Source organism: Nomascus leucogenys, chromosome 14 (genome assembly GCF_006542625.1).
Source record: "Nomascus leucogenys isolate Asia chromosome 14, Asia_NLE_v1, whole genome shotgun sequence".
Lineage (NCBI taxonomy): Eukaryota > Metazoa > Chordata > Mammalia > Primates > Hylobatidae > Nomascus > Nomascus leucogenys.
This window is the reverse complement of record NC_044394.1, coordinates 90,708,418-90,725,856: the sequence shown is the minus strand read 5'-3', so window position 1 is coordinate 90,725,856 and position 17,439 is coordinate 90,708,418. Positions and strand designations below refer to the sequence as shown.

The window sequence follows — 17,439 nt, the reverse complement described above, 5'->3', positions numbered from 1 at the left end:
TTTAGTCGTGGAGGATCATAGCTTTAAAAGACACAAAACAGATTTTTTTCCTATATATCTTTAGCAATTTGCTTATGTTTTCTAAAATGAAGGTTTTAAGAATTATTTTTTAAAAATTCTTGATGTAGGAGTGCTTTTTGCAGTGATGTTAATTGATAAATATTGAAAAATCTAAAACTTGTGACTAAAATTCTAGCATATTTGATGACTAGTTTGGATCATTATAAGAGGGCAAACTTGAATACCAGCATCCAGGTGTTATTTTCTGATAACTTTTCAGTATTTTCTATTTTTCCTTCAAATCTAGATTCCAAATTACAGAAATGCAGTCATTGTAGCTAAGTCTCCTGATGCTGCAAAGAGGTAAGTAAGCCAGACATGGGTCCTGATCCCTCCTGAGCGCTCCCAAAGTCAGAATGAGCTGCTTTGGAATCCAGAGGCTGTCACTCGTGGCCCTTGAAAGCCCACTGGCTCTCATGTTAACCCCTCCATCGTTGCCATGTCCCATACCATGCACAGCTTTATCTCCAGCCTCCAGACAGCACACGTGATCCCTGAGTTCCTCATCTTTCCTCTGGGAAAACAAAGTTCCTTCAAGTTCTCAGAGAAAGAAAAGCAATGAGGCTATGAGCATTTTTCAGGCAATGGTTTTTTTTTGTTTTTTGTTTTTTGTTTTTTTTTTTTTGAGAGAGTCTCACTCTGTCTCCCAGGCTGGAGTGCAATGGCGTGATCTCGGCTCACTGCAACCTCCACCTCCTGGGTTCAAGCAGCTCTCCTGCCTCAGCCTCCCCAGTAGCTGGGATTACAGGCGCCTGTCACCACTCCCGGCTAACTTTTTGTATTTTTAGTAGAGACGGGGTTTCACCATGTTCATCAGACTAGTCTTGAACTCCTGACCTCAAGTGATCTGTCCGCCTTGGTCTCCCAAAGTGCTGGGATTACAGGCGTGAGCCACTGTGCCCGGCCCAGGCAATGGTTTTTAACGTTGTTCTTTCTTCTGAAGATGACTATCAGAATATTGGACAAAGGATAGAATCAAAATTATCTAGAATCAGGGCGGGCCGGGTGGCTCACGCCTGTAATTCCAGCACTTTGGGAGGCCAAAGCGGGAGATCGCTTGAGCCCAGGGGTTCAAAACTGGCCTGAGCAACATAGTGAGGCCCCGTCTCTACAAAAATACAAAAATCAGCAAGTTGTGGCAACACGTGCCTGTGGTCCCAGCTACTCAGGAGGTTGAGGTGGGAGGATCACCTGAGCCTCAGGAGCTTGAGGCTGCAGTGAGCCATGTTGGCGCCACTGCACTCCAGCCTGGGTGACGGTGAGACCTTGTCTCAAAAAAAAAAAAAAAAAAAATGTCTAGAATCAGATACAATCCCAAACCCTAACTCACGTGCCCTTTGAGGCATTTACATTCTGGCCTGGGCCTCACATTCTCATTTATATAAATAATGCCTTTGTATGTCCCTGAAACGTTCAATGTTTTCATTTTATGGTTAAAAAGTGATGCAATAGTGATGCGTGGGATTTCTTCCTGTTTCACCATTTCCCTTTGTCCTTCTAGGGCCCAGTCCTATGCAGAGAGACTGCGTCTGGGTTTGGCCGTCATCCACGGGGAAGCTCAGTGCACGGAACTGGACATGGACGATGGTCGTCACTCCCCGCCTATGGTCAAAAACGCTACTGTGCACCCAGGCCTGGAGTTGCCATGTAAGATGAGCTCTGTGTTTTTATTTTATTTGTAAACTGAAGAAAGTTTTTTTTGTTGGGTTTTTTGTTGTTGTTGTTTTGTTTTGTTTTGTTTTGTTTTGTTTTGGAGACGGAGTCTCACTCTGTCGCCCAGGCTAGAGTGCAGTGGCACGATATTGGCTGACTGCAACCTCCGCCTCCTGGGTTCAAGCAATTCTCCTGCCTCAGCCTCCTGAGTGGCTAAGATTACAGGCATGTGCCACCACGCCTGGCCAATTTTTTTATTTTTAGTAGAGACAGGGTTTCACTATGTTGGCCAGGCTGGTCTCAAACTCCAGACCTCATGATCCGCTGCAGACCTCGTGATCCGCTCACCTCGGCCTCCCAGAGTGCTGGGAATACAGGCATGAGCCACTGCGCCTGGCCCTGAAGAAAGTTTTAAGTAGTATAAATGGCTAGGAGTTATCGACCTTGTAGATACATGCTGTCTTGTTGTTTTTAAATAATGGAATGATATTTGCTATCCTCCGCCTGTTTTTTTGAGAAAGGATCTTGCTCTGTTGCTCTGTACAGTGGCAGAGTCATGGCTCACTGCAGTCTTGACCTCCTGGGCGCAAGTGATTCTCCCACCTCTGCCTCCTGGGTATCTGGGACTATAGGGGTACACTACCATGCCTGGATAGTTTTCTTTTTTTTGTATAGAGACAGGGTCTCCCTACATTGCTCAGGCTGGTTTTGAACTTCTTTGCTTAAACAGTCCTCCTGTCGTGGCCTCCCAAAATGCCAAGATTATGTAAGATTACAGACTTGAGCCAACATGCCAGGCCCGATTTCCTCCTTTGTAAAAGGAAGTTGTGTTATACACATTTGTAGACTGTGTATGGACAGTTCTGCATAGCACTCAGCATTCAGACAGTGTTTGATAATTTTAGCTTTAGTAAAAAAGTTGTATGTGTGATGGTGTGAAATCTTAAGCTTTTATATTATGGTAAGCTGGATGACAGCTGTTGATCAAATACCAGGCTTTGGGGATCAGGTAACTTTTATTTTTATTTATTTATTTATTTTGAGACGGAGTCTTACTCTGTCGCCAGACTGGAGTATAGTGGTGCAATCTTGGCTCACTGCAACCTCCTCCTCCCCTATTCAAGCGATTCTCCTGCCTCAGCCTCCCCAGTGGCTGGGGCTGTAGGTGCGTGCCAACACGCCCAGCTAATTTTTGTATTTTTAGTAGAGACGAAGTTTCACCATGTTGGCCAGGATGTTCTCGATCTCTTGACATTGTGATCCACCTGCCTTGGCCTCCCAAAGTGCTGGGATTACAGGTGTGAGCCACCGTGCCAAGCCGTAGTCTGCATTTTTAGCTTTTTATTTTAAACTGACTTTAGACTTAAAGTTGAAAGAACAGTACAGATTTCTAGCATATGCTCTTCACTCGGAGTCCCTAAATTTAACACAAATATACACGGGTTTTTTTTCACCATTTGAGGGCAAGTTGCAGATGTAATGTTCCTTCATTCCTAAATACCTTCGTGTATATTTGTAAGACAAAAGGTTCTCTTATATAACCAGAGTATCATTATCAGACTCAGGAAGCTAACATTGCTATAACACTGTAATCTACAGACCTTACTCAGGTTTCACCAGTGGTCCCAGCAGTGTCCTTTAGAGCAAAAGAATAAACTTGTTTTCTTGTCCAAGACCTAACCCAGGGTCACACATTGCATTTAGTTGTCATTTCTTTTTAGTCTCATTTAATCTGGAATGGCTGCTCTATTCTTTGTTTCTTATGACCTTGATACTTTTGAACAGTGCGATCAAGTGATTTTGTAGACTATCCCTTAATTGGGGCTTGTTGATGTCCTCGGAATTAGATTCAGGTTGTGCATTTTTGGCAGAAAAATCACAGGAAACACGTGATGTGTCCCATTACTGGTGATGTGCATTCTGATAAGTTGGTTAAGGTTTCTCTGGCAGGTTTCTCAACTGTGAAGTTACTTTTTTTTTTTTCCCTCTTTGTAATTAATACTACCTCATGTTAAGACTATGTTTTAACTATAAATATTCTATTTCTCATCAAAGTGAACATCTACTGATGATTCTTGCCTGAATCAGTTATTGACTGTGATTGTTGTCAGTGTTCATTTTTCTAACTCTATCATTCCTTCTACATTTATTGGTTGACCTTCTAATGCAAGAAAGCTTTCTCTTCCCTATTCATTTCTTCATTTATATCAGTATGGATTCATAGACCTATTTCATTCAGTGGGTTATAATTCATTGTCGTCACAGGAATACCTTAAATATTGCAGGTTCAGTTCTACACCATTGCAATAGGTGAATATTGTAATAAAGTGAGTCTCATGGATTTTTTGGTGTCCCAGCGCATGTGAAAGTTATGTTTATACTGTAGTCTATTAAATGCTCAATAGCATTATGTCTAAAAACAATGTACATACCTTAATTTAAAAATACTTTACTGCTAAAAAATACCAGCAGTTGGCCGGACGCGGTGGCTCCCACCTGTAATCCCAGCACTTTGGGAGGCCGAGGTGGGCAGATCATGAGGTCAGGAGATCGAGACTGGCCTGGCTAACACTGTGAAACCCCGTCTGTACTAAGAAAGTGCAAAAAATTAGCCAGGCGTGGTGGCAGGCGCCTATAGTCCCAGCTACTGGGAGGCTGAGGCAGGGAATGGCATGGAGGCAGGAGAATGGAGGTGGAGCTTGCAATGAGCCGAGATCACACTGCTGCACTCCAACCTGGGCGACAGAGCTGGACTCCGTCTCAAAAAAAAAAAAAAAAAAAAATTAGCAGTCATCTGAGCCTCCATCTTGTTGGTGGAGGGTCTTGATGTTGATGGCTGCTGGCTGATCAGGGTGGTGGTTGTTGAAAGTTGGGATGGCTATGGAAATTTCTTTCTTTCTTTTTTTTTTTTTTAAGAGATGAGGTCTGTTTCCGAGGTTGGTCTTTTTTTTTTTTTTTTTTTTTTGAGACAGAGTCTCACTCTGTCACCCAGGCTGAAGTAGTGCAGTGGTGCAGTCTTGGCTCACTGCAAGCTCCGCCTCCCGGGTTCATGCCATTCTCTTGTCTCAGCCTCCTGAGTAGCTGGGACTACAGGCGCCTGCCACCACGCCCAGCTAATTCTTTGTATTTTTAGTAGAGACGGGGTTTCACCATGTTAGCCAGGATGGTCTCGATCTCCTGACCTCATGATCCACCCGCCTCCGCCTCCCAAAGTGCTGGGATTACAGGAGTGAGCCACCCTGCCCTGCCAGCCTCAGGCAATTTTTATACCTCAGCTTCCTGAGTAGCTGGGATTACAGGCAAGAGTGATTGTGCCCATCTGTGGCAATTTCGTAATGAAGTTTGCCTCATGATTGACTCTTCTTTCACAAAAGATTTTTCTGTAGCATGTAATGCTGTTTTATAGCTTTTTTTTTTTTTTTTGAGATGCAGTTTTCGCTCTTGTTGTCCAGGCTGGAGTGCAGTGGTGCAATCTTGGCTCACTGCAACCTCCGCCTCCTGGATTCAAGCGATTCTCCTCCCTCGGCCTCCCAAGTAGCTGGGATTACAGGCATGCACCACCACACCTGGCTAATTTTTTTGTATTTAGTAGAGACAGGGTTTCACCATGTTGGTCAGGCTGGTCTCGAACTCCTGACCTCAGATTATCCACCCACCTCAGCCTCCCAAAGTGCTGGGATTACAGGAGTGAGCCACTGTGCCCAACCGACAGCATTTTTTAAAATGTCAGCCAGGTGATGTGCTGATGTTCTAACAAGGTTCAAGGATGGCACATCTCACATGTGAGCATGAACACCCAGTGATCACACTTACGAACTACAAAAGGATCTGTTTGATAGCATTTTACCCAGAAGAACGAACTACTTTCTTTTTTTTTTTTGAGACAGAGTCTCTGTTGCCCAGGCTGGAGTGCAGTGGCACCATCTCGGCTCACTGCAACCTCTGCCTCCTGGGTTCAAGCAATTCTCCTGCCTCAGCCTCCCAAGTAGCTGGGATTACAGATGTGTGCCACCACACCCGGCAAATTTTTGTATTATTCGTAGAGGCAGGGTTTCACCATGTCAGCCAGGCTGGTCTCGAACTCCTGACCTCAGATGATCTACCCGCCTCGGCCTCCAAAAGTGCTGGGATTACAGGTGTGAGCCACTGCGCCCAGCTGAAAGAACTACTTTAAAAATTGTAGTCACTTTTCTCAAACCCTGCCACTGTGTTATCAAATGATTTTTGTAATACTTCTAAATCCTTGTTTTCATTTCAACAGTGTTCATAGCATCTTCACCAGCAGTAGATTCATTAAAAAAAAAAAAACAACACCCACTTTCTTTGCTTATCCATAAAAGCAACTCCTTATCCATTACAGTTTTATCATAAGATTGAAGCAGCCCAGTCACAGCTTCAGGTTCCACTTCTAATTCTAGTTCTTTTGCTATTTCCACCACATCTGCAGTTACTTCTACCATGGAGGCCCTGAACTCCTTAGAGACATCCATGAGGGTTAGAATCAACTTCTTCCAAACTCCTGTTAATGTTGATATTTTGGCCTCCTCCCATGAATCACGAATGTTCTTCATGGCATCTAGAATGGTGCATCCTTTCCAGAGATTTTCAATTTACCTTGTCTGGGTCCTTCAGAGGAATCACTATCTATGGCATCTGTAGTCTTCTAAAATGTATTTTATTTTATTTTTTTTGATACAGAGTCTTGCTCTGTCACCCAGGCTAGAATGCAGTGGCGCGATCTTGGCTCAGTGCAACCTCTGCTTTCCAGGTTCAGGTGATTCTCATGCCTCATTCTCTCGAGTTTCTGAGATTACAGGTGTGCACCACCACGCCCAGCTAATTTTTTATTTTTAATAGAGAAAGGGTTTCACCATGTTGGCCAGGCTGGTCTCAAATTCCTGACCTCAGGTGATCTGCCTGCCTCAGCCTCCCAAAGTGCCGGGATTATAGGCGTGAGCCACCACGCCCAGCCAAATGTATTTCTTTTTATTTTATTTTAGAGACGGGTCTCTGTCTGCTGTCCAGGCTGGAGTACAGTGACAGGATCTCCCTCTCTCGCCCAGACCTGGAGTGCAGTGGTGCGATCACTGCTCACTGCAGCCTCTACCTCCTGGGCTCAGGTGATCCCCCCACCTCAGCCTCCCGAGTAGCTTGGAAGCTGGGACCATAGGTGCGTGCCACCACTCCTGACTAATTTTTGTATTTTTTGTAGAGACAGGGTTTTGCCATGTTGCCCAGGCTGGTCGTGAACTCCTGGGCTCAAGCAGTCAACCCACCTTGGCCTCCCAAAGTGCTAGGATTAGAGGTATGAGCCACTGTGCCCAGCACCCAGCGAATTTTTAGAAATTTTTAGTAGAGACAGGGTCTTGTCTTGTCCAGGCTGGTATCGAATTCATTGGCTCAAGTAATCCTCCCGCCTCAGCCTGTATTCTTGACAGTTTGGGAGGGTGAGGTAGGAGGATCACCTTATTATTATTACTGTTAATAATAATACTTGGAAGTTGAAATTACTCCTTGTTCAACGGGCTGCAGAATGGATGTTGTATTAGCCGGCATGAAAACAACACTAATCTCCTTGTATATCTCCATCAGAGCTGTTGAAAGACTATTGTTTGAGATATATGTTTTTTTGAGATGGAGTCTTGCTCTGTCACCCAGGCTGGAGTGCAATGGCACGATCTCGGCTCACTGCAACCTTCGCCTCCTGGGTTCAAGTGATTCTCCTGACTCAGCTTCCCGAGTAGCTGGGATTACAGGCGTGCGCCACCATGCCTGGCTAATTTTGTATTTTTAGTAGAGATGAGGTTTCACCATATTGGTCAGGCTGGTCACGAACTCCTGACCTCAAATGATCTAACTGCCTCAGCTTCCCAAAGTGCTGGGATTACAGGTGTGAACCACTGCGCATGGCCTGTTGTTTGATATTGTTTGAACTTTTATCAATTATCTTAGTTAGATCTTCTGAGTAACTTATTGCAGCTTCTATATGAGCAATTACTGCTTCACCTTGCACTTAGGTCACGGAAACGGCTTCTTTCCTTAAACTTCATGAACCAGCCTTGCTGTGGATTAGGCTTTGGCTTAAGGGAATTTTGTGGCTGGTTTGATCTTCTATCCAGATTACTCAAACTTCTCTGTATCAGTAATAAGGCTGTTTTATTTTCTCATCATTTGTGTGTTCCCTGGAGTCCCATTTTTAATGTCCTTCATGAACTTTTCCTTTGCATTCACAACCTGGCTGTTTGACTAAAGAGGTGTAGCTTTTGGCTTTTGACACACTAAGCTTAATTATTTCTAGCTTTTGATTTAAAGTAAGAGACATGGGGCTCTTCCTTTCACTTAAACACTTAGAGGCCATTGTAGGGTTATTGGCCTAATTTCAATATATTGTGTCTCAGGGAATAGGGAGGTCCAACAAGAGGAAGAGAGACGGGAACAGCAGGTCAGTGGAGTAGTCAGAACACACATTTACTAAGTTTGCTGTCTTTTTTTTTTTGTTTGTTTGTGACAGAGTTTCGCTCTGGATCTCAGCTCACTGCAACCTCCGCCTTCCGGGTCCAAGTAATTCTCCTGCCTCAGCCCCTGAGTAGTGTGCTCCACCGCACCCAGCTAATTTTTGTATTTTTAGTAAAGACAGGGTTTCGCCATGTTGGTCAGGCTGGTTTTGAACTCCTGACCTCATGATCCACCTGCCTCGGCCTCCCAAAGTGCTGGGATTACAGGTGTGAGCCACCATTGCACCCAGCCAGTTTGCTGTCTTATATGAGCATGGTTCATGCTGCCCCAAAACAATTGCAATAAAAAAAAAAAAAAAAAAAAAAAAAAAAAAAAAAAAAAAAAAAAAAAAAAAAAAAAAAAAAAAAAATGCAATAGTAACATCAAAGATCACTGATTACAGATACCAGAAAAGATGTAACAACAATGGAAAAAGTGGAAATACTGCAAGAATTACCAAAATGTGACACAGAAACATGAAACAAGCACATGCTGTTAGAAAAATGGCACCCAGGCTGGGCACGGTGGCTCGTGCCTGTAGTCCCAACACTTTGGGAGGCCAAAGTGGCAGGATCACTTGAGCCCAGGAGTTGGAGACTAGCCTGGGCAACATGGCAAAACCTGGTCTCTACAAAAAATACAAAAAATTAGCCAGGCGTGGCATGCGCCTGTGGTCCCAGCTATTCGGGAGGCTGAGGTGGGAGGTTCCCTTGAGTCCAGGAGGCAGAGGTTGCAGTAAGCCGAGATCACACCACTGCACTCCAGCCTGGGTTATAGAGCAAGACCCTGTCTTAAAAAAAAGAGAGAGAGAAATGGCGCCCATAGACTTGCTTAACACAGAGTTGCCACAAACTTCAATTTGTAAAAATTGTATTATCTGGTAATCTAGCACTTTGGGAGGCTGAGGTGGGTGCATCAGCTGAGGTCAGGAGTTCGAGACCAGCCTGGCCAACATGGTGAAACCCTGTCTCTACTAGAAATACAAAAAAAAAAAAAAAAAAAAATTAGCGGGACGTGGTGGTGTGTGCCTGTAGTCCCAGCTACTTGGGAGGCTGAGTCAGGAGAATCACTTGAACCTGGGAGGCAGAGGTTGGAGTGAATCGAGATCGTGCCACTACACTCCAACCTGGGTGACAAAGGGAGACTCCATCTCAAAAAAAAAAAAAAAACAAAAAAAAAACAGCATTATCTGCAAAGCAACATAAAGCAAAGTGCAGTAAAATGAAGTATGCCTTCCTTCCTTCCTTTCTTTCTTTCTTTCCTTTCCTTTCTCTTTCTTTCTTTCTTTCTTTCTCTCTCTTTCCTTTCTTTCTTTCTCTCTGTCTCTCCTTTTCCTTTCCTTTCTTCTCTTCTTTTCTTTTCCTTTTTCTTTTCTTTTCTTCTTTTCTCCTTCCTTCCTTCCATCCTTCCTTCTCTCCCTCCCTCCCTCCCTTTCTCACCCAGGCTGGAGTGCAGTGGCACTATTTCGGCTCACTGCAACCTTTGCTTTCCAGGTTCAAGTGATTCTCGTGGCTCATTCTCTCAAGTTTCTGGGATTACAGGCGTGCACTACCACGCCGGGCTAATTTTTGTTTTTTTAGTAGAGACAGGGTTTTGCCATGTTGGCCAGACTGATCTCCAACTCCTGACCTCAGGTGATCCGCCTGCCTCAGCCTCCCAAAGTGCTGGGATAACAGATGTGAGCCACCACACCCAGCCTACATTTATTTTAATGCTCAGTTTGTCTCATATTTGGCTAGAGAGAGCTCCTTCCAGCTGCCTCCTGTGTTCTTTTGGCATGTCCCCAACACTTTTGGAGACTCCCTTATTTTTCTGCTATAACCACGCCCCGTGTTCATTTTGTACTTTCTTAGCACTGTACTTGGCCATTTCTCCAAGGAGTCTTTATACCTTTAGTGGAGAATGGTATTTATTTATTTTTAAAAATCAGTCAGGCCAGGCACAGTGGCTCACGCCTGTAATCCCAGCACTTTGGGAGGCCAAGGAGGGTGAATCACGAGTTCAGCCTGGCCAACATGGTGAAACCCTGTCTCTACTAAAAATACAAAAAGCCGAGCGTGGTGGTGGGCACCTGTAATCCCAGCTACTCAGGAGGCTGAGGCAGGAGAATTGCTTGAACCCGGGAGGCGGAGGTTGCAGTGAGCCAAGATGGTGCCACTGCATTCCAGCCTGGGTGACAGAGCAAGACTCCGTCTAGAAAAAAAAAATAAATCGGTCAGATTTAGCAGTGCTGGATTGTATACCAACTTTTTAGTGACACTAATATTAATAAGTATTGATAACCCATTAGCATCAGACCAGCTGAGAATGGTATTTAGAAACCAAGATTTGGGCTCAGGGTGGACATGCTCAGTTACCCCACGTTACTACCTGTGAGTTACCTTGATTTAATGTCCTTTTGTAAGCGGCTGAGTATGTTGTGGGATAAAGACGGAGAAATAGGCCAGGCGTGGTGGCTCATGCCTGTAATTCCAGCACTTTGGGAGGCCGAGGCAGGCAGATCACAAGGTCAGGAGTTCGAGACCAGCCTGACCAACATGATGAAACCCCGTCTCTACTAAAAATACAAAAATTAGCCAGGAGTGGTGGCACACATCTGTAATCCCAGCTACTTGGGAGGCTGAGGCAGGAGAATTGCCTGAACCCAGGAGGTGGAGGTTGCAGTGAGCTGAGATCACGCCACTGCACTCCAGCCTGAGCAACAGAGTGAGACTTCATCTCAAAAAAATAAAAATAAAAAAAGACCGAGAAATAAAATTACTGGGTGAGAGGTTATTTTGATAGATGTTGTATTATGAGAGTATTTTATATGGTGAGATTATTTATTCTGAGGATGTTGCTTTGTTGCTTAACGGTCATAACCATGGTTTCACCGGCAGTCATCTTTGTGTGTCACAGGAAAAGAATGCATTACTTCTAGACATACTGGTGTGTTTACATTGCAACTTTCACAGTTATCATCACATTGCTTTCTGTGATTCTCTTTAATAGGCTTAGCCAAGAAAATTCTGAAAAAATTATTTCTTGTATATGTAATAAATTGCACCTCCCAAATTAAATATGCTTCACATCTGTGTGTCAGTTATCCAGTGTGTGCCGGTGGTTCATTGGTTGGTAATGAAGATTAAGATCTTAGAATGGTTATGACAGAATAAATATTCAACCTTGGAATCTTTGCATTTCTTAGGAAGATGAACTATTTTATTTTCCTCAAATCCATTCTTTTTTTTTTTTGTTTTGAGATGGAGTCTTGCTCTGTCACCCAGACTAGAGTGCAGTGGTACAATCCCAGCTCACTGCCACCTCTGCCTCCCAGGTTCAAGTGATTCTCCTGCCTCAGCCTCCCGAGTAGCTGGGATTACAGGTGCCTGACACCGCCCCCAGCTAATGTTTTTGTATTTTTAGTGGAGACGGGGTTTCACCATCTTGGCCAGGCTTGTCTCGAACTCCTGACCTCCTGATCCACCCGCCTCGGCCTCTCAAAGTGCTGGGATTACAGGCGTGAGCCACCGCACCTGGCCAAACCCATTCTTTAGAGCACTACTTCTTGCCCACGGGTGAGTTTTGCCTCACAGTGGATATTTGGCAATGTCTGGAGATGTTTCTGGTTGTCACAACCATGGGAGCTGGGGTGCTGCTGGCATCTCGTAGGTAAAGGCCAGGATGCTGCTCAGCATCCTGCAGTGCGATAATCACCCAGTCCAAAATGTCAGTAGTGCTAGGGCTGAGAAGCTCATTTTAGAGTAATTTGTTAAAGGAGAAGTTTTATGAATGAAGGAGTGAAACCTTAAATCTTTTCCATCTTATCGGTAGACTTGATGCAGATGATGGGCAAGGCCATCTAACAAACTTGAAAAGATTATATGTCGGGGGTTCTGCTAAAGAAGACTACATTTGCCACAGGGGTGAAAAGTAAGAGTTTGGATCACAAAAGTGAGAGGAGGTCACTTTTTCTGGCTCGCTTTTCCTGGCTTCTTAATTTCACAAGTGAAGATGTGGTTTTCACCACTGAAGTGAAAACAGACATTGGCACCTCTTGAGCATCTGTTAAATGTAAATTTTGATTTGTTTGCTTGTAGATAGGGGTTATGAGCTTGAAATCAGTTCATTTCTATTCTACAGAAGACCTCATTTTATTTATTCATCTAATTTATTTTATTTTTCTGCGATGGAGTCTCGCTCTGTCACCCGGGCTGGAGTGCAGTGGGCGATCTCAGCCCACTGCAACCTCCACCTCCCGGGTTCAAGCAATTCTCCTGCCTCAGCCTCCCAAGTAGCTGGGATTACAGGCGTGCACCACCACGCCTGGCTAATTTTTGTATTTTTAGTGGAGAAGGGTTTTTGCTATGTTGGCCAGGCTGGTCTTCAACTCCTGACCTCAGGTGATCTGCCCGCCTCAGCCTCCCAAAGTGCTGGGATCACAGGCATGAGCCACCACACCCAGCCACTCGTCTCTTTTTAATGTCAGTTTGTTGATATGGTTTGACATTTCATTGAACTAGAAATAGACAAAGGTCAAAATGGGTAAGGAATGAATTTGCTCATAGTTCTTTTTTGCTGTTTACTTTAGCAGAGGAAGGTTTGGTTAATTGGCTCCCAGGAAAGAGTAAACGTGTGCACATGTGTGCAGGTGCTTGTACTTGTGATGGAAGCGTGCGTAAGGTAAGGAGGGTTGTCATTGCAGCTTTATTTTACTTGGAAAATGCTACCTTTAAAAGCAAAAGACAACTTCCTACGTCCTTCATAAGAACATTGGAAATCATTTGATGAATTGGAAACATTTTCACTGCAGTTGATATAGTTTTCACAGTGATTTCTGGCCACAAGTAATGTTGCACAATTTATTTTATTCATGGATTAGATTTTGTTTGATAAAATGGAAAGAGAGAGCAGAATCTAAACTTAGGGTCGTTTTAGCACTCTATTCTTGACCTTGTATGAAAACTGGAATTTTTGGTGTTTTATTTTTTGGGTAAGCTATTCAAAAACTGTTGGTCATTTTTTTTCTACCCTGTAATAATAAAGTCTGTCTCTGTTTTGTGGCAGCCACCAAATTATGTATTCACTTTTATTCAGAACCTAAAGGCAGTATCAGCAGGGAATGAGTATATTGGGCAGAAAGGCTTTCATTTTAGCCTTTTTTAGCCTCCCTCCTAGCAGTGCCTAGGTTTTTCATGCGAAACTAACGATAGTTCTTTGCGGGAGGTAGGGTTGCAAAAAAGTAAACACAAATACTGTGATGTTTTCCGCATCAAACTAGAGCTGAATTTCCATTGATATTTGATGAGGGGTATTGGCTTGCAATCTTTCTTTTTTTTTGAGACTGAGTCTCACTCTGTTGCCCAGGCTGGTGTACAGTGGTGCGATCTCAGTTCACTGCAATCTTTGCCTCCTGGGTTCAAGCAAGTCTTGTTTCAGTCTCCTGAGTAGCTAGGATTACAGGCGTGTGCCACCATGCCTGGCTAATTTTTATATTTTTAGTAGAGACAGAATTTCACCATGTTGGCCAGGCTGGTCTTGAACTCCTGACCTCAGGTGATCCACCTGCCTTGGCCTCTCAAAGGTGGCCTGGCCAACATGGTGAAACCCCGTCTCTGCTAAAAATACAAAAAATTAGCCAGACATGGCAGCGCGTGCCTGTAATCCCAGCTACTCAGGAGGCTGAAGCGGGAGAATCGCTTGAGCCTGGGAGGCAGAGGTTGCAGTGAGCCAAGATCGTGCCACTGCACTCCAGCCTGGGAGACAGAGTGAGACTCTCAAAAAAAAAAAGTGGATAGGTCAACATAACCACCTATTTACATGGTTTAACTTAAAAACAGAATCTCAGGAAGCTGCTCCTAATGGTGGTGGTTTGAAACCCCCTTCCCCCCATTTTAAGTGATTTTATATACAAAGCCTTCTTGTCTTGCCCAAATTCAAGAAGTTGTCTTTGTTTCTAGGATGCGAAATCAGGAAATACATGTCTGTTGAAATGTATAAAGTAGTGCTGAATTTCAGCTCAACTGATTTGCCAGTATACAGAGAAAAACACCTGTTCTTTGAGATACGCAGTGCCTTTTGGTGGGAATCTGCCAAAATTGTTTGTTGGTAGTCACTAAACTCTTGTTACCTGAATTTTATTCTCTTTCGCTTCCCCCACTACTGGCCTAATAAATATTTCAGAATAATAACAAAGTTTAAAGAAAGAATACTTAGCCTATTCTTCTGAAATAGTCTTTGTTTTTCTTCTCTGTTTACTAACCTCCTTTTGAGGATAAAATCTTATTTCCTTTCTTTATCCTGTAGTTTCCTTTGTACACTCATAGCCTTTCTTCAGATGCAGATTTTACAGTCAGATAAAAGTCTCTACTTTAGGCACCAATTAAATCAGGAAAAGATGATGGGCCTGGAGTTATTGTCTTCAAGTTCCTGATTTTGAGGAAACTCTGATTATGTCAGTAGTGCAGATATCTGATAGTAAGGTTACACTGTCCAAATAAGGTGACTTTGGAAGAAAATAACATAAAGCCATCTCATGATCTGGCAGCTTTTCGCTGTTTCGCTTTCTGCAGAGCAGCATTCCTTCTGCCTGTCTCTGTCGGTCTGTGTGAGAGTGGGGTTTCTATCTGCATGGTCTACAGAGCGGCATTCCTTCTGCATATCTCTCGGTCTCTGTGAGAGTGGGGTTTCTATCTGCACAGCATTGCGGTGCAGCTTCTCCATGTTGGCAGAATCTTCCATGCTCTGCTGGTTCGTGTCTTTCCAGCTGTGCTGTGCACTGTGCTGACTGCTGAGCTCATGAGACACGGCTCGTCTCAACTGAGAAGTGCTGTATGTCTAAAATACACACCAAGTAGAGAAGACTTGATAGGAAAAAAGTGTAAGGCTGGGTGCGGTGGCTCATGCCTATAATCCTAGCACTTTGGGAGGCTGAGGTAGGAGGATTGCTTGCTTCCAGTTTGAGACCAGCCTGGGCAACATAGCAAGATCCCCTCTGAAAAAAAAAAGTGTAAAACATCTCATTAATTTTTATATCAGGCTGGACGTGGTGGCTCACGCCTGTAATCCCAGCACTTTGGGAAGCTGAGGCGGGTGGATCACCTGAGGTCAGGAGTTTGAAACCAGCCTGACCAACGTGGAGAAGCCCCGTCTCTACTAAAAATACAAAACTCAGCTGAGTGTGGTGGTGCATGCCTGTAATCTCAGCTACTCGGGAGGCTGAGGCAGAATTGCTTGAACCCAGGAGGCGGAGGTTGCAGTGAGCCAAGCTCGTGCCATTGCACTCCAGCCTGGGCAACAAGAGCAAAACTCCATCTCAAAAAATACATACATACATACATACATTTTTATATCAGTTACATGTTGAAATTATAATAATTTGGGAATTGCATAAAATAAAATGTATTAATTTCATCTGTTTTTAATGTGGCTACTAGAAAATTCAAAGTAACGTGTATGGCGTGCCTTCTGTTTCTTTTGGCCAATGCTGCTGTTTCTGAGAGATCGCAGGTTCATTGAGGGGGAATCTGCGTGGTTTGTTTGTTTTTTGTCTGTATAGTGGTTTTGCCACCATTTCCAGGGAATTAGGTTGTGATTACATTTCTCTAGTGATACATGAATGAATGAGATCTTAAAATTTGTTTTGTTTTGCTAGTGATGATGGCCAAAGAGAAGCCACCGATAACTGTAGTTGGAGATGTTGGAGGCCGCATTGCAATCATCGTGGTATGGCTATGTGTCTGTCATCCATGTGCAGAGGTGACACTCCTGGCTCTTGGTCAGTAGGTTGTCTACTCTGGGACTGTATTTCTAGGAACGATGATCCGAATGGATCCATGTATCCTTTCTCACCCAAACTCCCTTGTGCCAAGTGGCAGAAACCTGTATCCAGGTTAACTACACATTAAAGTATAACCTACAGATAGGAAATGAGCACAGTACTCCCATGAGAATATTCAGCACCTTGACCTTCATCGTGTGGATTCTAGGTTCTTCAAACCAGCTCGCCTAATCATGCTTGAGCGTTAGGGCCGAAAGATGAACTGAAGATGAGCTGTTCCGTTTTCACAACTAAGAATGGGTATCCCCATGCAGACTCGTTCTGCATGTTGACATAATTTTTTTCCCAGCGCTAAATACCTGCTGGCTAGTGGGTCACGAGTCCTTTGCAGTAGCACACTTTATTTCAGTTTTCTTCTCATGTCACGGTCTATTTGAAGAAAAATAAATGGAACGCTGGCTATGTGGGATTAACCAGAAATGTGAAACAGGAAAATGAGTGTTGGCAATCCTCAGCTCCAACCGTAATGTCACAGGTGCTTGACTGTGCCCTCCTCTGACAGACACACAAGGTACCGTCGGGTACTTCTGTTGCCATTTCTGGATGCTCGGTCTTTGACCCAGGCACACAGCTCTGATTTTCCATCAGAAATCCTCTGAAACTGAGTGCAGAAAAGAGTAGGGTGGTGTGTGCATTGACAGTCTGGGCTAGAGGGTGTTTCTTTCCTACCACCTCACTCTGTTCTCCTCCCAGGATGACATTATTGACGATGTGGAGAGTTTTGTCGCTGCTGCGGAGATCCTGAAAGAGAGAGGCGCCTATAAGATCTATGTCATGGCCACCCACGGCATCCTGTCTGCAGAGGCCCCCCGCCTGATTGAGGAGTCCTCCGTAGACGAGGTCAGGCTGCTTCTAAATCTTGAGCCAAGATTTGCTGCTGTGTTTTCTGGGAATAATAAAATGATTCAGTCAATACTAAATTGCTTAATCCGCCTGTAGCATTTCTAGCTTTTGCTGGCTAGCAGTTTGTTGGGACAGATACATGTTTAGGAATACAGATAGTCCGCGACTTACCATGGTTCAACTTAGAATTTTTTGACTTTATGATGATGCAAAACCATTGCAATTACGATGTAATGTGTAGTATTCGATAAATTACTTGAGATATTCAACACTTTATTTTAAAATAATCGCTTTTATTATAAAATGAAAGCCTTTGCCCTAGATGATTTTGCCAACTACAGTCTAATGTAACTGTTCTGGGCATGTTTAAGGTAGGGCTAGGCCAAGTTAATGATGTTTAGTAGCTTAGGTGTATTAAATGCATTTTTTTTTTTTTTTGAGATGGAATCTTGCTCTGTTGCCTAGGCTGGGAGTGCAGTGTAGCAGTCTTGGCTCACTGCAACCTCTGCCTCCCGGGTTCAAGTGATTCTCCTGCCTCAGTCTCCCAAGTAACTGGGATTACATGCGCC

The 17,439-nt window shown here is 43.9% G+C and overlaps 1 protein-coding gene and 1 non-coding gene across 4 annotated transcripts in view; one reads left to right on the top strand and one right to left on the bottom strand.

The window, feature by feature from the left end:
- Positions 1–17,439, top strand: part of PRPSAP1 (phosphoribosyl pyrophosphate synthetase associated protein 1) — a 40,782-nt gene that overhangs the window by 21,969 nt on the left and 1,374 nt on the right. For all 3 annotated transcript variants that reach the window (XM_003279105.4, XM_030828510.1, XM_030828511.1), the window contains 4 exons: positions 308–363; positions 1,562–1,707; positions 15,842–15,912; positions 16,721–16,867. In XM_003279105.4, the coding sequence (XP_003279153.1) occupies positions 308–363; positions 1,562–1,707; positions 15,842–15,912; positions 16,721–16,867 (420 nt within the window). The remainder of the gene's footprint in view (positions 1–307; positions 364–1,561; positions 1,708–15,841; positions 15,913–16,720; positions 16,868–17,439) is intronic.
- On the bottom strand, positions 5,438–5,541 carry LOC115838478. Its single transcript, XR_004033503.1, has one exon. It is a non-coding gene; the product is annotated as a small nucleolar RNA U13 (small nucleolar RNA).